Genomic DNA, 21906 nt, shown 5'->3' with positions numbered 1-21906 from the left:
TTTAAGTATATTTTAAACCAAATACTTTCAGACTTTTACTCAGGTAGTATTTTACTGGGTGACTTTCACTTTTTCTTGAGTCATTTTCTATTAAGGTATCTTTACTTTTACTCAAGTATGACTATTGGGTACTTTTTCCACCACTGATTGTATGTGAAAACTACTTATAAGACGCAAATTTWGTTTTTCTGAACTCACCTCACTTGCGCATAGGGAGGCTTGCGCTACCCGGTGCTGGCACATGCGCAGATCAAATAAACCGCTGGAACGCTGATTTAAGCTGTTTACATGTCTTAATAATTCGAAAGATTGCTCAGAAAACCAGGTGTTTTAATCGGCYTATGCTTACTTCGATTATGACCTTACGGCGATTAAAATAAACAGAGTAAAGGGTTTACATGACTAATGCCATACTCGGCCTTCTGCCATAATCACTTTAATATCGAATTATTGGTGTACATGTAAAGGTACACAATCATGCCATGTTTGGTCTCATGTAGGTTATTTCAAACATTCCAAAAGCCAAACACAACCCAATTAGGCTATCCTATTCATTTTAGCTGTCATTTTTAAGAGACACACTTATTTGAGGCCGTTGTCATAGTGAAGGGGTAGCATATTCTCTCTTCGCCCAGCTTGTCCTGAGGCAAAATGGCCGCTATAGTTTCATCGATATAATTTTGCTTTAAAACTGTATGCTCATGTAGACGATTAGAGACACAATGTACAGACAGCGAGGTGTGCAGATCGCGCCTGTATTTCCCTCTTGGCACAATCACTTTTTAACGCGGCGCCCCCGTCTGGGGATTGGAGCTGTGTCTTGTCAGTAAATTAGCCCACCCTCTGAATATTAAAGTGCACTACTGGGGGGGAAACTGAGCCAGACAGCGAGACGGTGACGAAAAAAATAACCAGTCACCAGACAAGGACGCGACAAGAGCGAGCTCGAGTCACCACTGCGTGTTGAAACTTGCAGTGATGGAGGGGGAAATGCAACCTGCCGACGAGGGTCTCTGCGCCCCAAAGATGTGCAGTCAGCAGCGGGGTCCATACAGCAGCCTCAAGACCTTCCCAAACAAGCGGTTGGTGGGGAAGGCGCGGTTCGACAGACCCACAATGGTCGATATCCCGCTGCTGGGAGACGGAGGCGGTCATCACTACAATCATAATCTCAATCACCACCATCCGTATCAACAACAGTATCAGCAACAGCGGCAGCAGCTCCACCAAACCTCCCTCACCATCAGCAGCAGCAGCCAGTATCTCGCGACACCGCAGCTGCAGCAGCAACAGCGTTTTCCATGCGATAACAGGCCCAGCAGTAGAGCCGCGACATCTACCTCAGCAACAGTGGGGAGTGTGGCGGCAGCATCACTTGGCTTCCAGGGGAGGGTCGGCAGCGGCACCGCGGTGCGCCAGGACCCCACGTATTCGCCTGGAAAAGCCGCGCTCAACCACGAATCTCCCGACTGCACTTACGGGATAAGCTCAGGTATGTTTTCAAACTTGTTGAGAAAGTGAAATTAGGAAAAGTTTAGCCTTTATTTTAGGAATTAGGTGTTGGACTAGACTAGAGGATGTCTAGGCCTGTTGCCTGTGCGCGTAAATGCAATGCAACCACTGTTAGAAATACATTCTCTGGTTAGTATTACAATCCTTTCCAACACAGAAAAAAGGGTCCCAAAAAGCTTATTCGGATGTCCTCATAGGATTTTTTGGGTTCCAGGTATAACTCTTTTTGGTTCCAGGTATAACTCTTTTGGGTTCCATGTAGAATCCTCTGGGGAAAGGGTTCTACATGGAGCCCAATAGGGTTCTACCTGGAACCAAAAGTGTATTACCTGGAACAAAAAATGGTTCTTCAAAGGGTTCTCCTATGGGGACAGCTTTTTTTCTACGAGTGTAATAAAACACACGTTTTAAAATATGCTGTAAATCTTTAGCCATATCCAGACCTTACTAGGTAGGCTATTTGCATGGTTGACTCAATATGACACAAATTTGTTGACAAACAACAGTTTTTGGTTAAGTTTTTTTGTATTTTGCACAAAGACAATTATTGATTCACCACAAGTAGGGCCTAGGCCTATTTTAGGTATTATAGGCTAAAATGATACAGATAGCCTAATAAAATAGTCATAGAACAACAAATTAAACCATAATGGCAGATCAGGCCAGCAGAGAGTAGTAACTATACACTAAGTGTACAAAACATTAGGAACACCTGCTCTTACCATGTCCTAGACTAACCAGGTGAATCCACTTTACACTGCTGCTACTCGCTGTTTATTATCAATGGATACCCCTACCTACATGTACATATTACCTCGACTAACCTGTACCCCCGCACATTGACGCTGTACCAGTACCCCCTTTATATATAGCCTTGTTATTGTTATTTTATTGTGTTACTTTTTTTTTTTTACTTTAGTTTATTTAGTAAATATTTTCTTAACTCTTATTTTATAAAAACTACATTGTTGTTAAGGGCTTGTTGTAAGCACGGTAAGGTCTACATCTGTTGTATTGGTCGCGTGTGACAAAATTTGATTTGATCCTCCCATATCTCCATAATTTCCTGTGATAGATATTATGTACTACTGAAAATAAGCAGCCATGACTGAGTAGGCCCACTATAGGGTCTGTGTGTGCTCAAATGAGTGATAGGGTTGTGCAGTTGTTGAAGTGTGTTTGTGTTTATGTCTGTGTGAAATGTTTTCTTCAGAAATATCCATTGTAATGATGTGCACTGATTTTGAGCYAAAACAGGCAAACTGGTTTCTCAAAAGGAAGAGTAAGCATTGAAATACACTACACTTCTATTTCTATTGGAACCTTGATCTGCGTCCCAATTGGCACCGTATCCCTATTATAGTGCACTACCTTTAACTAGAGCCGGAAGCAGTTTTGTTACTAAATTAAACAGATATCATATTTCCCCCACAGATATAGATCTCCTTATCACTCCACTAGCAGGGGAGGTTGAGCGTCAGTATTCTGAGATTGTTGTTACGCTGACACAGCACTATCTAGCTTATACTGTCTACTGTATTAGCACTGTGGTGTAGCATTAAGCCAAATAGGTATAATACTTGTAATGTCGCCTCATGCCATTATCCAGGGTTAGTGACAACGTACAGGCCTCATAGAGGCCCCTCGCCTCATGCCATTATCCAGGGTAGTGACAACGTACAGGCCTCATAGAGGCCCCTCGCCTCATGCCATTATCCAGGGTAGTGACAACGTACAGGCCTCATAGAGGCCCTCGCCTCATGCCATTATCCAGGGTAGTGACAACGTACAGGCTCATAGAGGCCCCTCGCCTCATGCCATTATCCAGGGTAGTGACAACGTACAGGCCTCATAGAGGCCCCTCGCCTCATGCCATTATCCAGGGGAGTGACAACGTACAGGCCTCATAGAGCCCCTCGCCTCATGCATTATCCAGGGTAGTGACAACGTACAGGCCTCATAGAGGCCCCTCGCCTCATGCCATTATCCAGGTAGTGACAACGTACAGGCCTCATAGAGGCCCCTCGCCTCATGCCATTATCCAGGGTAGTTCTGAACAACGTACAGGCCTCATAGAGGCCCCTCGCCTCATGCCATTATCCAGGGTAGTGACAACGTACAGGCCTCATAGAGGCCCCTCGCCTCATGCTCTATGGTAGGCCTATAGGCTTCCCTGAACAATCACTACGTTATAACTAACCTGCTCCTATGGTACTGGGGCTTCCATTTTTGTCTTTAAAACCCAATTCAAAGCCCAGTTTTACACAGTTATTAGGTATCTGCATTCGATACAGTATAGGACTTTTCACTCCACTGAGCCAAACCGAGTTGACCTAAACCAAGCTGTTGGAATTATGCTGAAAAGAACAGCGCGTAAAGAAAATAATCGAGCAAGCACGTTTGGGTCAGTTTGGCGCAATAGTACAAAAAGGGTATATATTTTGTTAACCATATGACAAAAGCTAGCCAATACAACTAAGTATTCATGTGATTTAATGATTCCAGTGATAAGAGCACATTTCCCTGGAGATGACAGTCAGACAGAGGTGGTGTTTCTTTCCCATTATGCATCCCACAGACAGAAGGAGGAACCCAAGGACGCCAGCCCTGAAATCCACACACAATAAAGCAAATTGCATTTAAAAGCTTTTCCAAAGAGTTGTGATTAAAATAAATGGTGCTCATAAATTTGCCTCCGCGGAGCATGTTGTATTTAATGACATTTTATGAGGCTGTTTCCCCGTGCACAGTACCAGGGAGCAAGAGAAGAGGGACGGGTGGGAGGGACGGAGGCACGGGGGGATGATATCAGATACATCTCGGCGGGTAAACAAAGACGGCACGCATATTAATAAATGCGACACATCTGCGCCAGGCCGATAGACACGTCTCAGCGGCTGCCAGAGTGCCGTGCCTCCCGCCCAGTTGCAGCGAGGGCGCCGTGGGTAGCTGTCTGCGCTCATAATTACCTGCCTTGTCTCTTTGTGTGTGAAGGCAACACATTCGTAATCATTAGAGGGGAGATGTGCGAGATCATCTCATTCCGATGTGCTGAGACTGCTGGGAGAAGGACACAGGGAGAGCTGCTTTTATGAGCTGTTATGGATGATATTATAGCTCAGTAGCATCATAAACCCATTTGTTTGGCTTTGATTATTTAAGATCAAGAGGAGGAGGGGGGGGACATCAAATATCATCAAATCAAATGCATTTGTCAAAAAGTGCTCAACTGCAACCAAAGCCTATAACACCCAAAGAGCAAGCACAGGCAACAATGGCAAGGGAAGGACTAGTGTAGGCCTAGATATTGACGTCTGACTCAACCAGCTTTCTTGTACAAGAGTGCCATTGAATGAAGGGAACCTGTACTCYGGTAAAATATGACTCTTGTAGAAAAAGAGGAAGAGCTAAATAGAAGGAGGTGAGGGGAGGAAGCAAGAGCAGCGAAGCAGAAACTCCAACACCTTTATATAGAATTTGAGAGTCAAGTAGAGGTGACTGAGAAAGGYATAAGACTSAAGCAATCCTACTGTAGTATTATGAACAACCAATCTAGTCCACGCTCTTCTGTGTTTTTTAAAATCCATGCTATCAATTCAATGCCAAGTAATCAAGGACTGTGGAAATGTAGAAATGTGTTGACGCCCAAAAGTTGACTCCAAAATATGCTGGTTGGCTTGCATGTCATAGGGAACGCCTTTGCGTTCTTTATCTACTCGCTCTCTGTTCCTCTAGAAAACCGTCTCATCTTGGATGCCTTCGCACAGCAGTGTAGCCGGGTCCTCACTCTTCTCAACAACAACGGCCGGTTTGTGGAGCCTCAAGCTCCTCTGCCCTCCTCCCACATCAAYCAGGAGGACAGCTGCCTCTCTGGACCTGGGGGGGAGTCAAGGCCAGRCGCGGGTCAGGGGGGTCATTACCCCACCCTGGGCACGCCACGTCTTGACGAGAGCGCCACCGTCGACCCTGATGACGAAGCCCAGCACAGCCACTGGAGCCAACAACAAACATCCGCCTTCCTGCGCATCTTCACTGAGTCCCTCCAGAGCTATCTGCTCACCGGGAACCAGCAGCCAGGCCCGGGCCTCGAGGGAGAGCGATGCCCACCAGCTGAGCCCGAGTCTGGGGGGTCGCCGGGCCACAACCTGGGGGGCTGGAACTCCCCGGCCCCCTCGGATTCGTATGGCCACCCCTCGTCCACCCTGCCGGAGGAGGAAGAGGAGGAGGAGGAGGAGAGCTGCTGCCCTCGCTGTGTGGAGCTGGAGCAGGAGGTGCTGTGTCTGCAGCAGGAGAACGAAGAGCTGCGCAACAAGATGGACAACATACCAGGTACAGTACCGGGGTTTCAGGATCATAGAACCCAGWAATGGCAATTTCAACAGTTTATGCAGATTCATGTGAGATTGTGACTTGGTATGTGGATACGATAGAAGGCTGTCACCCGTAAATGCCTCAAGTGAGACGATGTGCTAATTTTGCTGCCCAAGACAACTCCGTGGATTTGGGTCTTTACCCTCTGACTCGACATAGCATATCACAATGCCAAATGAGGGGGGTAACCATGTGGTGTAGTACCTAACTTTTTATGTCAAGTTCAAGATTTACAGTGCCCTCTGGAATGTTTTGTTGTTGTTTTGGTTCTGTACTCCAGCACTTTTCTGGGCTCCCGAGTGGCGCAGCAGTCTAAGGCACTTTATCTCAMTGCTAGAGGCGTCACTACAGACCCTGGTTCGATTCCAGGCTGTATCACAACCGGCCGTGATTGGGAGTCCCATAGGGCGGCGCACATTCGGCCCAGTGTCGTCCGGGTTAGGGTTTGGCCGGGGTAGGCCATCATTGTAAATAATAATTTGTTCTTAACTGAAGGGTCAATAAATAAAATAAGAAACTGGAGTGAAAAGTTTGAGTGAAGTGAATTTGTCCCAATACCTTTGGTCCCCTAAAATGGGGGGACTTTGTACAAAAACMGTTGTAATTTCTAAATGGTTTACCTGATATGTATCAAAATACCCTCAAATTTAAGCTGACAGTCTGCACTTTAACCTCAATAGTCAATAGTCATTGTATAGTACAATAGTCATTGTATCATTTAAAAAGTGCTGGAGTACAGAGCCAAAACGTGTCACTGTCCCAATCATTTCGGGGGTGGGRTGTATTTGACATTTTAGTCATTAAGCAGATGCTCTTATCTAGAGCGACTTAGAGTTCGACACCCCAGACTCAATTTATATATTACATTCTTGCTGTGGCTTCAATCAAATCTTTTTGATGGCTTTTATAACCCTGATCTCRTTCCAGCTCCCTGCCAGAATGTGCTGGACTTCTTCAAGACTGTTCTCCAGCACCATGACCAGTTTATACAGCCCATGGCAGAGGAACAACTAACAGAGGCAAGAAATCAGTTTGTCTCAAAACACAGACCGTGTCTTTCTAGAAAGAAATACTCTTGGTCTGTTCCAGTTTCTGTCAGGTACTGTACTGTACCTTTTTATATGTTTTATCACTAGTCATACTGGCCGTGTCTGAAATCTGTCTTGCCTACTACTTACTGTGTATTAATTGTACTACATACTATATTTAGAACGTATTGTTCAGTAAAAAACGAWTGCAGTACGTGCAAATATCAACATACTAAGCTCATCCATTCTGAGAATGCGTCATCTAATGTGCAATTGCGATGTTTCCCGCCATTCGTTCATTTTGGTAGAGCGCGTCCACTTATATTTTTTATTTWATTTATTTAACCTTTATTTTGACAGGGAGTCAATGGCCAGGGGCTCTCGGGAGTGGGCTTGGGGTCCAGCCGTGTATCTGGTAACTAGTTGGCTACCTAAAGAGGCTCAAAGTTGCCCACCGTTTACCCGCTTCATTGAATTTCTTCACTTTGAGATGAGGAACACTGGCGAAACGAGGCTTGTCATTCGGTTTAGCCACGTCAGTGTAGTTCTGATCCTTTTCTGGCTTACAGACTGGCTGTCAGTCGCCCTATCTAGTCATCAATGTGCTACGCATTACTTACCTGGAGAAGAGAGAGCCAAGGGCTGACTACTAACCGGCGTGCTTCAGCTGGGGTGAGCGGTAATCAGTATTATTTTCACTGCTTGTTTCTGTCCGGCACTTGAAAACACCTAAGGCAACACAAGAGGGGTTATTTGGCTAGGAATCGGATGGTAGCGCCCTCGGCCAATATATGAAAGTGTAAGACTGTGTGTTTTGCCATTGTGAGTGTGTTTGTGATACTTGTTACCGTACTGTATGTGTGTGTGTGCGTATGTGTGTGAGTATGGGGGGATGTGTGTTGCGAGAGGARGGCACTTATCGTGTCATCCAGTGTTTACTTCCTTCGTTGTGCATGGTCCTCTGAGTCCCCTCTTTCCTTTGATATTTATTGGGCTAGGCCGGTCCCACAGCTACACTTAGAATTTCTTCACTTTGACATACATTTAGGCTGATCCAGYGGCCAAGTGAGTTCAACCTAGCCGTTTACCCATGCAGGACTCTGTTCCATGGAGGGATTCATATTTTCCAGTTTCAATACCGAGAAGAATTCATATTTATCCAGAGAGTCCGGGAAATATGGCAAAAATCAGAAGTGCCCATTTAAAGCGTGTAAAACCAAGATATGGTCACTATGCCAGGGTTCTCCRCAAATAAGATTGTCGCTGCGCCACCTTGTCAGCTTGGCAGTGTCACCATGTAAGGATTTCAGGGCAAATTAAACTGATATTCAGWAATGATAGAGGAACTATCTTTGATCGCCAACAACATTGTTTTGAATAGCAAAACAGGCCGTTCATAATGTTCCTCAATTAATTCAGAGCATTTCAGCAGTAGGCTAACTGGACACAGAGCATGCTTAGGACGCACGGAGTGCACCCCGCGTATAGCGTTGTCGAATCATACAACTTTGTAATGGCAGTCCAACAAAAGTAAAATGAACAAAGTTGCTAAGCTTGCTAGYTAWCCTCCTTCAATGAATGACATAATATTTKATATAATAAATATATCCTATATTTGGCTAAATCAAGTTGATGATTATACAGATTGATCATGAATAATGYGGGAGATGAAGAGTGGAAATAGTTTAAGTATCAAGGTACTATATCTTAACGGGGACCAACTCTGTTAAAACAGTCTCGGGATCCCAGTTACCCATGTTAATCACCAATGGACACATAGCCCAGGTCAGTTACCCTTATTATCGGATCTTGTCCCGGCCAACCCTTGTATTCCACCATGCTCTGACGGCCACCTAAGTGGACTCCCGACCCCGGTTAGGGTTTTCGTTCTATGGAGTAGGGAGGAATATCAGACCCACTTGGCCTGATGTGGTTTAAACACCTTCATCACTCTGTGCCTCTTCGTCGAGCCGATCTGCACGGTTGACATCTCTCAGCAGATCTACGGAGTAGAGCAGGACTCTTTGTTTTTCCAGCTTTGCGAAGTCCGCCCTTCGAGACCGAGAGTCCCATGGCTTGCAATACTTGATCGTTAGGAGTAGGCCACTTGCCCAGGGCCCCTCTCGGGAAGCCAAACAAGGTGACCCTATCGACTCCCAGCGGCTTGTTAATGATTGATGCAGCAACAGTGATGTAGTATGCAATCTTTTCAGATCTAGCCACCTCGACGGTGTCAACGGCGTCTTCGTATCGCACTGTAACGTCAACCACCAAAGCTGCACCATTTTTCACGAATATCAAGTCTGGTTTCCTTAGTCTCCCATCCAGCYTGGAGATATGCATCTCCTTGATAACGTTCCATCCGTTGCTTTCGGCTTCCGTTACTGATAGGTCACACACCCTGTTGTGCKTATTTATGCGGGCTCCTTGGATCAACTGGCATCGACCCAGTATATGTCAGCAAGATTCATACAGGGCTGGAAAGTGCCTCCAAGAGGAATCCTTCTCCGGCCTTCCCCTTTTGAACATCTCCCGAGTAGGATAGACATTTGCCCTCAACTTCAGTCCATTGTTATACTGGCCGAATCCCACTGAGGTAAGCCTAGTTTTGCTGATCTTATCACTGCCAAAGGCCTGCGTCCCCACACCTTGAGTTGCCAGGCATATCCATTTTCACATTTCTTCCTGCCTCCAATACCACGGTATTGGGAAATGCAGTGTCACTAAGCCAGTTGTGTTGTTGTCGAGGGAGGGCATCTTTGTGTCGCCCTCACCGGCTTGCAGCCATATTCCCTCATCTGCCGAGAGCCACTGCCGGTGGATCCTTCTGGCCTGGATCGATGGAATCTTGGGGGCCAGCTTCACGATACCTAGGCCCCCGTATCGGTGTTTCACATAGAGCAACCCATTACATGTGCTCGTGGGTGGGKGAGCCATTCTTTCACAGCGGTTCTTATCATTCCATCTATTTTGGTCAGGTCGACCGCCTTTAGGTTGCTGTGGTCAGCTCTGTAGATTAGCCTCGGGACAGCGAAAGAGTTCAACWTCTTGACCTTCTGAGAAGGTTTTAGCGCCGCCCATCCGATCTTGCATATCCAGTCACGAAGTAGCCCGATCAGTTCCGGTTTAATAATGCCTGCCCAGGGGTCACTTGCATTCCGAGATATTTTTAGGATTCCTCAGGCCCAATTAAGTGCAAGTCCTCTCCATTCAGTTTCCAGGATAAACAGTCATTAACCTTGAATGAGGACTTGCCCTTGTCATTACCACCTTTCTCAATTAAGAAACTGCGGCACTTTTTGGGTTGAACTCTCAACTCCGTCAGTTGGCAATATTGTTCCAGAATTGCCATGTTTTTTCCCATACCTTTCACCGAGCTGTTCAACAGTACCAAGTCATCGGCAAACACTAAAGTGGTAGTCTGGCGGCTTTCCGGCCCGACCCCAGAGTGTCTGGATTGAACAGCAGCTGCGATCTTGGATCGTATTGCTTAACCCAGACCAACATGTCAATCATCAAGGATTTCACTCCATCGAGAATGACGCTGTTCTCATAGATGCTCCCGATCAACTCCATGATGTGCCGGTCAAGGCCCCTTTGCCCAAGAACACCCAGAAGGTGCTCATGCAATGCCAAGTCAAAAGCCTTCACAAAGTCCACAAGTACCACGGCTAGAGGTGTACATAGTTTTTTACTCTGTTTGATGAGCCCCTGGAGTGACATACAATTTTCAGAACACCCCCCGGGGCAGATATGAAGCCCCTTTGTCACAGACTTGGGCAGGCACGCACCAACCTGGCTGTAATAATCCTAGAGAAGAGCCGTGCGGCTATGGATTCCGATGGTGATAGGCTGCCACCCTCTGATCTGTCCCCGTTCCACTGGGTCGGACGTTTTTGGTATCAATGTAGTGCGGCACTCTTTGAAGGTCAACGATAGGGCCCCTGTCACTAGCCACATCAAGAACAAGCGAGCCAACTTCTTTCCTCTGGGGTCCCAACTTAACAGTTTCTCTGGTGACTCCATCGGGACCCGCTGCTGTGCCGGTTTTCATAAACCTCCGCTGCTGCGATCAGATGTTGTCAGCTCCTCTTTCCGAGCGGAATTGGCCCAGCCCGTTGAACYGCTTTGTGGCCCGCCATCGGTCGGCAAAGGCCAGAGTGAGTTCTGTCATAGGGATGGCACACGAACCGAACACCTCTCCATCTAAGATTAGGGCCGGTCTTTGACTGGTCTTTGTCAAATAACAACTGTTGCTGARGGAAGTCAGCCCTCTTTTCTTTCCATCTCTTATTCCCGCTCATAGGCCTGCTTCCCGCTGTATCGCTCTGCCTAACGGTTCCTCAAGCAACTTTGCCCAGCAACTTCTCTATTTCCAGTGCCGAAGACTCGATCAGTGCAGGATTCTGATCCACACCCCTTAAAGATAATGTGATGGCCCCGATTTCGAAATCTCCATCCACGCACATGTTGGCCTCGACCGCAGCTCGTGTACTGAGGGTGGTGGTTCACCTGGGACAGACAGAATTCATCATTCACAACATGGGCTTCCTCAGGAACATTGTTTCAAGTCGCTGCCTTTCTCAGGGCTCTTCATTTATACCTCACCTGCTCTCGAATCCTTCCCAGTCGGCCAATCACAACCATGCTATGGATGGATTTGTGACTCTTGAATAGTTTATACTCTTTCCACTCTGTCCAGCCATCGTTGGTAGTTTTCCTTCCGTTCTGTTTTCCATTGTTCGCTCTTGCTTCCTCAGACTTTTGCTGGCAATAAAAGGCTTATGCTGGGAGAGGCTGACCCCAAAACCAAAGCTTTTTGGGAAATGTTTGCATGCAAAATGTTTGCATGATGACTGATACCGGTTCCCCCACAAGAGCTACACTTCTATAGAACTTTCACCAAGCTATGAAGGGTCTTACATGCTGACCACACCGCCCGCGTTGCTTGTGAAAACGTTGCAAAATAAATGTACACGTACATTTTATTCAATCATTGCACCCACACTGCTTGCGTGCGTCAATGACAGTCTGCGTAGTCAAGCTCTAAAATAGAACTTAGGTCTATTTGTGACGCTTTGTGCTCTGCAAGTCCTGCCTCTCTCATCTCCTCATTGGTTTGTAGGAGCATATGCCCACATTGGTGATTGAAAGATGAGCTGAGGTCCACACTCCAGTCCAGTTGGTGGTGGTAATGCACCTTAAAGTTGGTTGCCAACCGCCATATAAAATCAAGAGAAGATGAAGAAACCTAAAGGAGGAGAGATTACTAGAAACGAACTCGGTTTACCCTTTTATCTGTAGAGGATCTTGTGCATTTCAGGTAAAATAACAACCCAATGTTTATATCCCAGGACAAATTATCTAGCAACAGCAAGCTAGCTASCTAAATTGCCATAAATGTTTKATGCTTTTCGACCTGTCCCCAAATGAATATAGTTGGTTCAGAGTTCGTTTTGATATTTCAACCTGCGTGTCCTGATCGCYTCTGGTGTGGGTTGACAAAATCAACAGACGTGGCTGGAGTGGGGTCGGGTAGGAGAATTGATTCAGARTGAGCTGGCTGCGGTGGCAACACGTCATCCTCATCTCCATTATCCGATGCCGGCATTCGGCCGTCTGGGGGGATCCCAGCTTGTGGACTGAGAAAGATCTAGGCAGCGYCGTTTTCTCCGACGGCTAGACCGGGGTTCGTTCAAGTTTGTAATATCGGCCAGTGCCGGCAAGGTGTTTCTGGTGTTTCCTTCGCGTATTCTGCACTTGCGAGTCTGGCTTAGCCAGACTGATGCATCTAATCTTCCGGAACTTTTGCCCCCAGAGTCCCCGGAACATAGGACTGTGGAAGATCTTGCTTGCTCAACCTGATGGCGTCCGTAAACGCCCACCGTAGGTGCCAGTTTTGATGACCCGGGTTGGTCGCCCTGGTGCTGCAAGTGTTCTGAGGCCATTTCCCGGGTGGTCTTGTCAGTAGACTCTTTTCATACAATTATTGCATGGGTCACAATGGCCAGGGTATTGCGTAATCCTTTCCATGTTCCCCAGAACCCAAAGACTTTGGTTTCCCGGACGCTGCCCGGCAGGTCATGGGAATAACACCGCCGGATCGCTAGTTGGCATCGTTTATGGTCGGAAATACAAAGGTATCTGATTGTCTTCGAACCTCCGACTTTCGTTCTTGATTAATGAAAACATTCTTGGCAAATGCTTTCACTTTTATCCGTCTTGTACCYGTCCAAGAATTTCACCTCTAACGGCACAATACGAATGCCCCCCAGCCGTCCCTCTTAATCATGGCCCCAGTTCAGAAGAAAAKCCCACAAAATAGAACCAAAGTCCTATTCCATTAATCCTAGTTGAGGTATTCAAGTGACCGGGCCTACTTTGAACACAATTTTTTTCAAAGTAAACGCTTTGGACCACACAGGACATTCAGTTAAGCGCATCAAGGGGGAACCAAGAGTTAGGGGCTGGGACAGGTGGTCCCGAGATCCAACTATAGGCTTTTTAACTGCAGCAACTTTAAGATACGCTATTGGAGCGTCACCGCCACAAAGGGCGCGCGATTGGCTCAAGGTTATCTAGAGTCACCAAAGGTGAACCGTCTCCGAAAGTGCCTCCACCAATGGAGGCCAATCCACATGGGGAGCGAGGAACCATTTAGAAGCCGGCCGACAGGGGCCCTCTCAGGTGAATCATGAATTCCAAGAGAGTCCTAGTCACTCCAAACATTTACCTGGGCTTCATTGAATTGAATGAGAGATAGCWCCAGAGGGCCAGGTAGGGGTCGACCCAGGGAGTGGGGCGACCCCCAGGGAGGGGAGGGGGAGCAACGCCTGCCAAGGCCGCCAGGGATGCAACTCCATCCAGCCAGCTCCCTGCCGCAGSGAGGACCCCAGCCATACTCATTTCAGAAAAGCCGAAGTGAGTACAGTATGACATCCTTTATATAGCATACTACATTTCTGAAATTTCACACACTATAAAATTTTCTATTTTTGCATACTCAAAATGTCTACTATTTAGAAGCTTAGTACGGGTATTCGGACACGGCCAATGTGTATATTATAGATGTTACATGAGAGATGCAAAATAAGACACCAGGGTGAACTTTTAGATCTAAAGAGCGCTCTATCTCTACAGGAAGAAGAACAGAAAACATTATATGAGGTTTGTGTTTTCAAGATGTGTTTTCTTACTGTATGTAACGGAATGACCTCTCACTTAGTTTGTGTCTTTCTAATGGGCCTTAAATATCACCTACTCACCTTGGTGGCTTTCTCAGCATGAGAAGCATGAGAAGCGTCGTCGTCCCCACCCCCATCTTAGTTTGTCAGACATTTTGAGACCTCAAAAGTAGTCCAGTATTAGAAAGAGTTTCACAATCTGTTATATAGATCCATCTAAAATGTGAAATTAACTGGGGCCTATCTTTCCCATTCATGTTTTAATCAAGCATATAGCGAGACCTACACAACAAATGGCATTGGGCATGGACTCCTCTCTGACAGACTAACAAACTTTGATTTTGGAGTAAACAATTACTTAAAAGCCCAGTTAAATAGGGGAGTGGATATATAGATTTTTTGGGATGTTGTCACTGACTAACTTTAAGTAATGTTCAACTCAGTTGCACAGCAGCTTTATAGATAAAACCGAAACTAGTGGCACAAGATGTGAAACTGCCATTCAAATCAGCTTCTCTATTAAGGATATGAAAATACCATCTTGCAACAGTGTTGCATAACAAGATAAAATAGGTTCTGTTAAATGGAGAAAAGGTTAATGGACACCACCACCACCTTTTCCTCAACATTGCAGTTAAATCTGGCAATAACTTCTTGTTCTATGGGGCAATGGGTTTACAACAATAGGAATTGGTTATTGTTGGTATCAGGTGTATAGCACAAATAATGCTTTCGATTTATTTGAGAAACTAGACTAACTAAAAATATCATAGTTCTCCATCACATATTGAGCATGAAGTTAACAACCTTGTTATAACACATGAATGACTGCACTTCTTCTGAATGCTTTGACAGCTTGAATGCACTTTTCAATACCCTGCTAGTGCCCCTCAGGGTTGGGGTCAATTCCATTTCAATTCAGTCAATCAACTGTAATKCAATTCCAATTTTACTTTTTCGTTTCATTGCTTTTCAATGAGGGAAAAAATGGAAAAGGAATTTCAGTTGACTTCAGTTTACTTCAGTTTACTTTCTGAATTGGCGGAACTGAAATGGAATTGGCCCCAACCCTGGTGGCTCTATGGCAGGGTACTCAGAGCTCATAACTAAGCCGTACCATTCTCACCAGTTGTGGCTTGTGGCAATTTAAAATGGGGAGGACAGGTTCATAGTAATGGCTGAAACCGAATAAATGGAATGGTATCAAACACATCAAAAACATGGTTTTATACCATTCCGTTCACTCCATTCCAACCATTATTATGAGCCGTCCTTCCCTCACCAACCTCCTGTCATTCTCACCCTCTTCACTTCTTTGTACCCCTCCTCAGGGCAGTAAACAGCTCCTGGGGAACTACCCCCTCTTCATCACCAACAAGCAGTGGGACGAYGCAGTCAACTCGTCCAAGAAAGATGGCCGGCGGCTGCTGCGCTACCTGATCCGCTTCGTCTTCACTACGGACGAGCTCAAGTACTCGTGCGGCCTGGGCAAGAGGAAACGCTCAGTTCACTCAGGAGAGCCTGGGCCGGAGAGACGGCCCCTCAACCCCGTCAAAGTCACCTGCCTCAGAGGTACTGGCGGCATCTCTACTAAAGAGATGGGTACTACAGCAACATGTATGCTACTAAAGAGATGGGTACTACAGCAACATGTATGCTACTAAAGAGATGGGTACTACAGCAACATGTATGCTACTAAAGAGATGGGTACTACAGCAACATGTATGCTACTAAAGGATGAGGTACTACAGCAACACGCTACTAAAGAGATGGGTACTACAGCAACATGTATGCTACTAAAGAGATTGGTGAACAGATGTTGGCAACATCAAATTGTGTGAAGTTTGTTTTTCTAATCATAACAAATATTTACTTGTACTCCTCAGAGTTTATCCGAATGCACTGTGCCTCTAACCCTGACTGGTGGATGCCTTCTGAGGAGCAGATCAACAAGGTGTTCAGCGACGCGGTGGGCCATGCGCGCCAGGGTCGGGCCGTGGGCACCTTCCTGGGCAGCAGTGGCAGTAGCACTAGCAGTCTTTACATGGAGGCTTACGACGGGCCCCTGTCACAGGATGAAGTGTACCTGAAGGGCTCACACAATGGCCTGGGGGATTGAAAGGAGAAGGAATGAAGCCTTGGTCAGGATTCAATCCAAGGTGCGTTATTGAGAAGCACACTAGACAGCCGACAGTGCGCCTTTTTAAAGGCAATTTCACAGAGATCGCATTCATGGTGAACGCTGCAAATGTTGGCTCAAGCGTAAATTACCTTTAAAAGYCGCATTGTTGGCTGTCTTGGGCGCTGCTTTACAACGCGACTTGGATTTAATCCTGGCCACTGTCTTCTAACATGTGGCGTCACTCCTACGCGATGTTAGTCCCTCAACCGAGGTGGTGATACTGCTGATTTGTCACCACAGATGGTTTGTTTACATAGCAGGTTAGGATAATTAGCGTGGCAGGTTAGGATAATTAGCGTGGCAGGTTAGGATAATTAGCGTGGTAGGTTAGGAAAAGGGTTAGAGTTAGTCTTCGCTACAATGCTAGTTGTCAACAACTGTTGTCCCCGACACGCCCACTAGATGGCGATGTAGGCCTACTCCATCTKGCCACAACAGTAGAAACCTAAACAGACCATCTGTGGTGACAAGTCATCAGTATCATAACACTGGTTCAGACGAAACTAACGCTATCTGACGTAAGACAATGAGGATGAGAATGGTAGAACTGTAGGCCGAACCAACTGGTACTAACCTGCTCTTCTTCCGTAATGCTACAGAGCAGGGCAGGAAAATAACATTCAAACAACATTCAAGAGGAAGTAGTCTCCCCGTTCAACATTCTAAAACAGCTGTTTTTGGGGCTTATTTTCTTGGGGGGGTGCAAGGGTGTTTCTGCTCAAATGTTCCAATGTTGTAACATGCATTTATTAAGGTACATGAAAGCAGCAGAATGTTGTACAAGTCATGTTCAACTGTTTGTAAAACTACAACGCTAGTTTTCCCTCAGTCTTCCTTCTGCCATTGCTTTGTGGAAAATGTTAGAAAAAGGTTACATACAGTAATATAGAATTTCGCAAACTAAGGGGCCTACAGAAATCAGTAGGTCTGACTGTAGCTGGGTCATTTCCAAATGACAATTAAGACAAATCTAGTGTGCAGTTTTTCAATTAGGATTATAACAGTTTCCTTTTGCTATAGAACATTGCCAAGAATATACTGGAATGTACTATACTATGATGTACTGATTGAGATGGTCATTATGATATCTGTAATGAGAAAATGAAAATGTGACATTATCCTTGTACAGATAAATTATGTTGGCTACTTTAGACAAAACTCCCTCTTGTGTTATGTTCTGGCTGACGRGCAGACCCACGTGGTACACAACACACTGCGCCCCACTGGTCTAAAGACAGTCTTCAGAAAGTAAGATTCCGGTTGTCTCAGAGAGCAGCTACATTGGTTGGTTCTCTGAAACTTTTTCCTGGGGSTTTGAAAAGCCATCAATTGTATCGGAAGGGGGCGGCACCCGGCGGATGTGTGTGGCTGTGCCMGTGGGTGTTTGGGTACGAAAGACAGATGAGAACCAACCAGAAAAAGCACCGCCCATTTCATTATTGACACATCGTGCTGACAACATCAAACAGCCTCCCTCCCCAGACTCAGAGGCCTGGATCTTTGGTATCAGCCAGGCAACTTATGTTAACCAAAGATAATTAAAGTAGACATGCAGGATTTGTGCAACTGTACYATGACTATTGATTGATGGATTGCCATTGATTGTATTTAATCGTGATACATTTCAATTCATTGATGGTAAATATTCAAGAGATTGGTGGTAGAGACAAACCACAAAAGCCCAGACTAATTTGAAACTTTGGAATGATAACCCCCCCCCCACACACACACACACATACAGAAAGAAACACTATATTTGAAATGCCTTAAAGGTCCAGTGCAGTCAAAACTAGATTTCCTGTGTTTGATATATATTTCCACACTATGAGGTTGGAATAATACTGTGAAAATCCTAATAATGCCCTTTTTGTGTAAGAGCTGTTTGAAAAGACCGCCAGAAATGTCAGCCTGTTTTGGTGGGATGGAGTTTTGGCCTGCCTGTTGACATCACCAGGTGGTAAATTAGTTAGACCAATAAGAAATAGAGTTCCAAATCTCTCTGCCAATAACAGCTAGTTTTCTGTTTTCCCCTCACCACTCAGACCACTCACAAACAGTCTCTTTGCTGAGAAGCTATTTCTGTTTCCTTTTTACCATTTTAATTGAAAACAATCACAGTAAGGTACTTAATTGTTACCCTGAAATGATTTGATGTTGAGATAAAAATGGCTGCATTGGACCTTTAAGATAAAGTTTAACACCCATGTGTATATCTGTAGTTCTGATGACTTAGTTGTTCAGAACATGGTGCTTGCATCACTGAGTTATGGGTTTGCCACGTGGGCCACATAATACTGAATAGTGTACTGTATATGTGTTAACTGTGTTTGCTAAATGACCATAATATTATAATTATACTCCAAGAACTACAGTACCCATAATGCTAGCTAGTGTCAGACTGCTTCTAGACTACTAAAATCATAAGATAAGGGCGGCAGGTAGTCTATCGGTTAGAGCGTTTGGCCAGTAACTGAAAGGTTACTAGTTCGAATCCTCAATGTGAAAAATCTGTTGATGTGCCCTTGAGCAAGGCACTTACCCCAAATTGCTCCATGGTCACCATTGATAATGGCAGACCCTGACCCATGACCCCACTCTCCACAGGTGTCTCAGGGATATGCAAAAAACACATTCCCAATTAATACACACTTGTGTGAAATAGGACAAATGTAAGCACCCACCAAGTTTATTATTTGTATTATTATTATATACCATAGATGTGTAGTAGAGAGCTCCTCTCAATGGCCGCTTCTGTGACAGCATGGGCAGCGCCTCATAGGGCTTTCCCCATGTTGGTGTCATCAACTGGGTAGGACTTGCTATGAGTTAAGGAAGGATCATAGAATTCCATCCAGGACAGCAGGGGCAGTCAGCCAATGAATTATACTCCAGAGCAAACATTCTGTAACTGTAGGTGGCAGTAAATCACCAACCTTGACTTTATACCTGTTCTTTACACACTCCAGCACAGTAGGTGTTGGTATGRGCCTTTTCAGTTTATTTTCAAACTACCTACACTCAAACTTGAAACTTGTAGTACAAGAAGAAGAAATTGTCTACTTAAAAATYTCGATATCCCTCAATGCGCTGCACAAGCTGTCACAGAAGTGACCATTGAGAAGAGCTCTCTAGTACACATCTAATGAAGAGATTTGAGCCTTTCACCTTCTGAAACACCTGACATTATACTAACTGTTGCAGAATTCATCATTATGTTACTTCCTGGTCTTTCAGTCATTTCTGGAGTTGATTATAATAGAGAATGTCAATAAGTGAAGAAGATGTTCATCAATACCAAACATTTTCTCTCACAGTCCTTAACTATACTAAATATCTATCAATGTGGCTTCAACCAAAGCAGTGATTCATTGTMAATCATTGTACCAATAGGGAGAGAGTAGTCTGCTGTGTTTTTCATTATACTTATTTAATTTGGGACATTCTTGTCCTTCAACAGTGCACTGCACTCGTTTTATAKATTTGAATGTATAACATTTTACTGTTGACTACAAGTTGGTAAAGTTACATTGAAAAACAAAGAKATGCAGTGTGTGTGTGTGGTGAATAACTATAATAATAACATAATTGTTAATAATAATAGCCCTTTTGAAAAGTGTGTAAAGGTAGTCTTTAAATACGTATTCTCTCTTAAATGCCTCAGCTAAGTAGAAAAGTGCCACAGAGACCTTGTCAGTGAGGTTCTGTTGTCGTGACGCGTACTGTTTTGAATGTAAATATTTCCCTGTGATTACTGCACATTCTGACAAATAATCCTTTATTCTCCAAGTGACTGTGTCAACACTGTGAAACTCCCAAGTAGATTTTTACAACAATATGATGCTTGTGTTTTTATTTATGATGAAATAAACATTCCATCCTATTTGACTTGATCAAACATGATTTATGTATACAATCACCTCACATACTTAGCAGATATTATATAGTGATAAATTATGTTATTCTAAATTATGTCATTTTTGGGGGGTTTGCTCATTGAGATAAATTAACTGGTTTTACTGACCTACAATTACAGATCAATGCAGTGTGGCAGATGTAATTACTACTGCTCATTGAACCACACACACCCTCTTACACAACCCGGCAGGCCTACTTGCGCCAGTACTTCTGTGGCTATTTTCAAGAGGGTGATGTATTCGCCAGGTCAGCTAAATACTGTAAACCACCAGTTTGAGGGACAGCTGTCTACATAGCCTTTACACCTCAGCTTCCACCCTCTGGTTCTTGATCATCAGGATATTCTCAAGGAGCAGCTTGTGAGCCAATTCCTTCTAAAAGTTGCACTGGATGCATGGACCAACTTTCTCTCCACACACCTCACTGTTTTCACAAGCTGGTCTCATGCTTTCCAAGTGCTTCTYTCTGCTGGGAAACTCCTTAAACTTGCTCTCCAATCACACACAACACACACTCAGGTTTGAGCCTGCTGACACAGATAACACACTTTATTCATCTCTTAATCTGGTCAACTCTTTGTTCAGAGATTATGTGGCCAAATTTTGCTTCAACCCGTACATGAAAGGGAGCCATGCAAACTCATCTGTAGTTCCTTTGGCATAACCCAGACAAAGCCATTTGCCATTGTCTTTCGACAGATGGCGTCCTTCTAACGCGACCTCGTTGCCATGAACCAGTGCAGACAGATTTGCCCATTGAAGTGAGAATATCGCCATTCTGAAGGTCGCCATGCTGAATTACATAAATTGAATGGCAGTTTTTTTTTTATCGCTTTGGTGCAATTTTCCCAAGTATGTGTTACAGTTTTACAACGCTTAGTACAAAACTCAAAACAGATAATCAAAAGGCAGTTGTTTCAAAACTCAAGCACCTTTTTTATTAACTAAGTACAGTACAACACACAAAATCATACAGTCACTTTTTCACCAAACTTAGTCAGTGGTTCATCTAGAAATATATGTTTCACATTGCAATACATGTTCAMTTAKAGTAATTGCCTTTTACAATGCAACGCTCACATTACTTTTGATATGATTGTCTTCTCATTTGTTAAAATACATTGTACTATTACTTAATACGACTTAATTGATAATCACTTAACTGTTTGGTAAACCTAAAGATTTTAGACTGGTTTTTATGCTACAGATTTTGAGAACTACATAATGAAAATGAAAAATGAAAAGTATGATATATATACTGTAATGTACTATGATGATGATGAATATTATGATTTTACTTCACAGTAAGTTWTTAAAAATCTGATATTGATAAACTCAGATATGTACTCTGCAGTACAATTGCAAACAGCAGTAACTACACATTTGGTTGAAATTAAGTTAAGACTAAGACTGAAATCAGTCATTGTAGTATCTGTTTTATCTTGTGATTAAAGCCTTGTTCACACTGGCAGTTTGAAGTGACTCAAATCCCATTGGTTTGCCTTTCTGATTAGAATATGTTATTTTTCCTGCAGTCTGAATAGCCAAAAGGCTAATGGAATCTGATATTTCAAGCCACATTTTAAACCACCTTCGTAGTCCTGGCTAAGTCCTGGCTATGCGACTTGTCTGAAGGTGAAATCTGATTTATTTGTCCTCAAGTGGTTTTTAGACTGCTATTTGGCATATCTTGTTGCTTGCTAGCTACTCTGTTT

General features: G+C 44.4%; 1 protein-coding gene across 1 annotated transcript; it reads left to right on the top strand.

Annotated features, from left to right (window-relative positions):
* Positions 1–634: 634 nt before the first annotated feature.
* LOC111965902 (BEN domain-containing protein 4) lies at positions 635–20157 on the top strand. Its single transcript, XM_070444262.1, has 6 exons — positions 635–1492; positions 5248–5841; positions 6811–6902; positions 13992–14078; positions 15427–15667; positions 15982–20157. Exons 1-6 carry the CDS (start codon positions 979–981, stop codon positions 16212–16214), a joined length of 1761 nt encoding a protein of 586 aa, XP_070300363.1. The 5' UTR covers positions 635–978; the 3' UTR covers positions 16215–20157.
* The last annotated feature ends 1749 nt before the right edge of the window (positions 20158–21906 follow it).

Source organism: Salvelinus sp. IW2-2015, linkage group LG6.2 (genome assembly GCF_002910315.2).
Source record: "Salvelinus sp. IW2-2015 linkage group LG6.2, ASM291031v2, whole genome shotgun sequence".
Classification (NCBI taxonomy): domain Eukaryota; kingdom Metazoa; phylum Chordata; class Actinopteri; order Salmoniformes; family Salmonidae; genus Salvelinus; species Salvelinus sp. IW2-2015.
The sequence above is the reverse complement of the archived record's forward strand: the minus strand, read 5'-3'. Positions and strand labels throughout refer to the sequence as shown.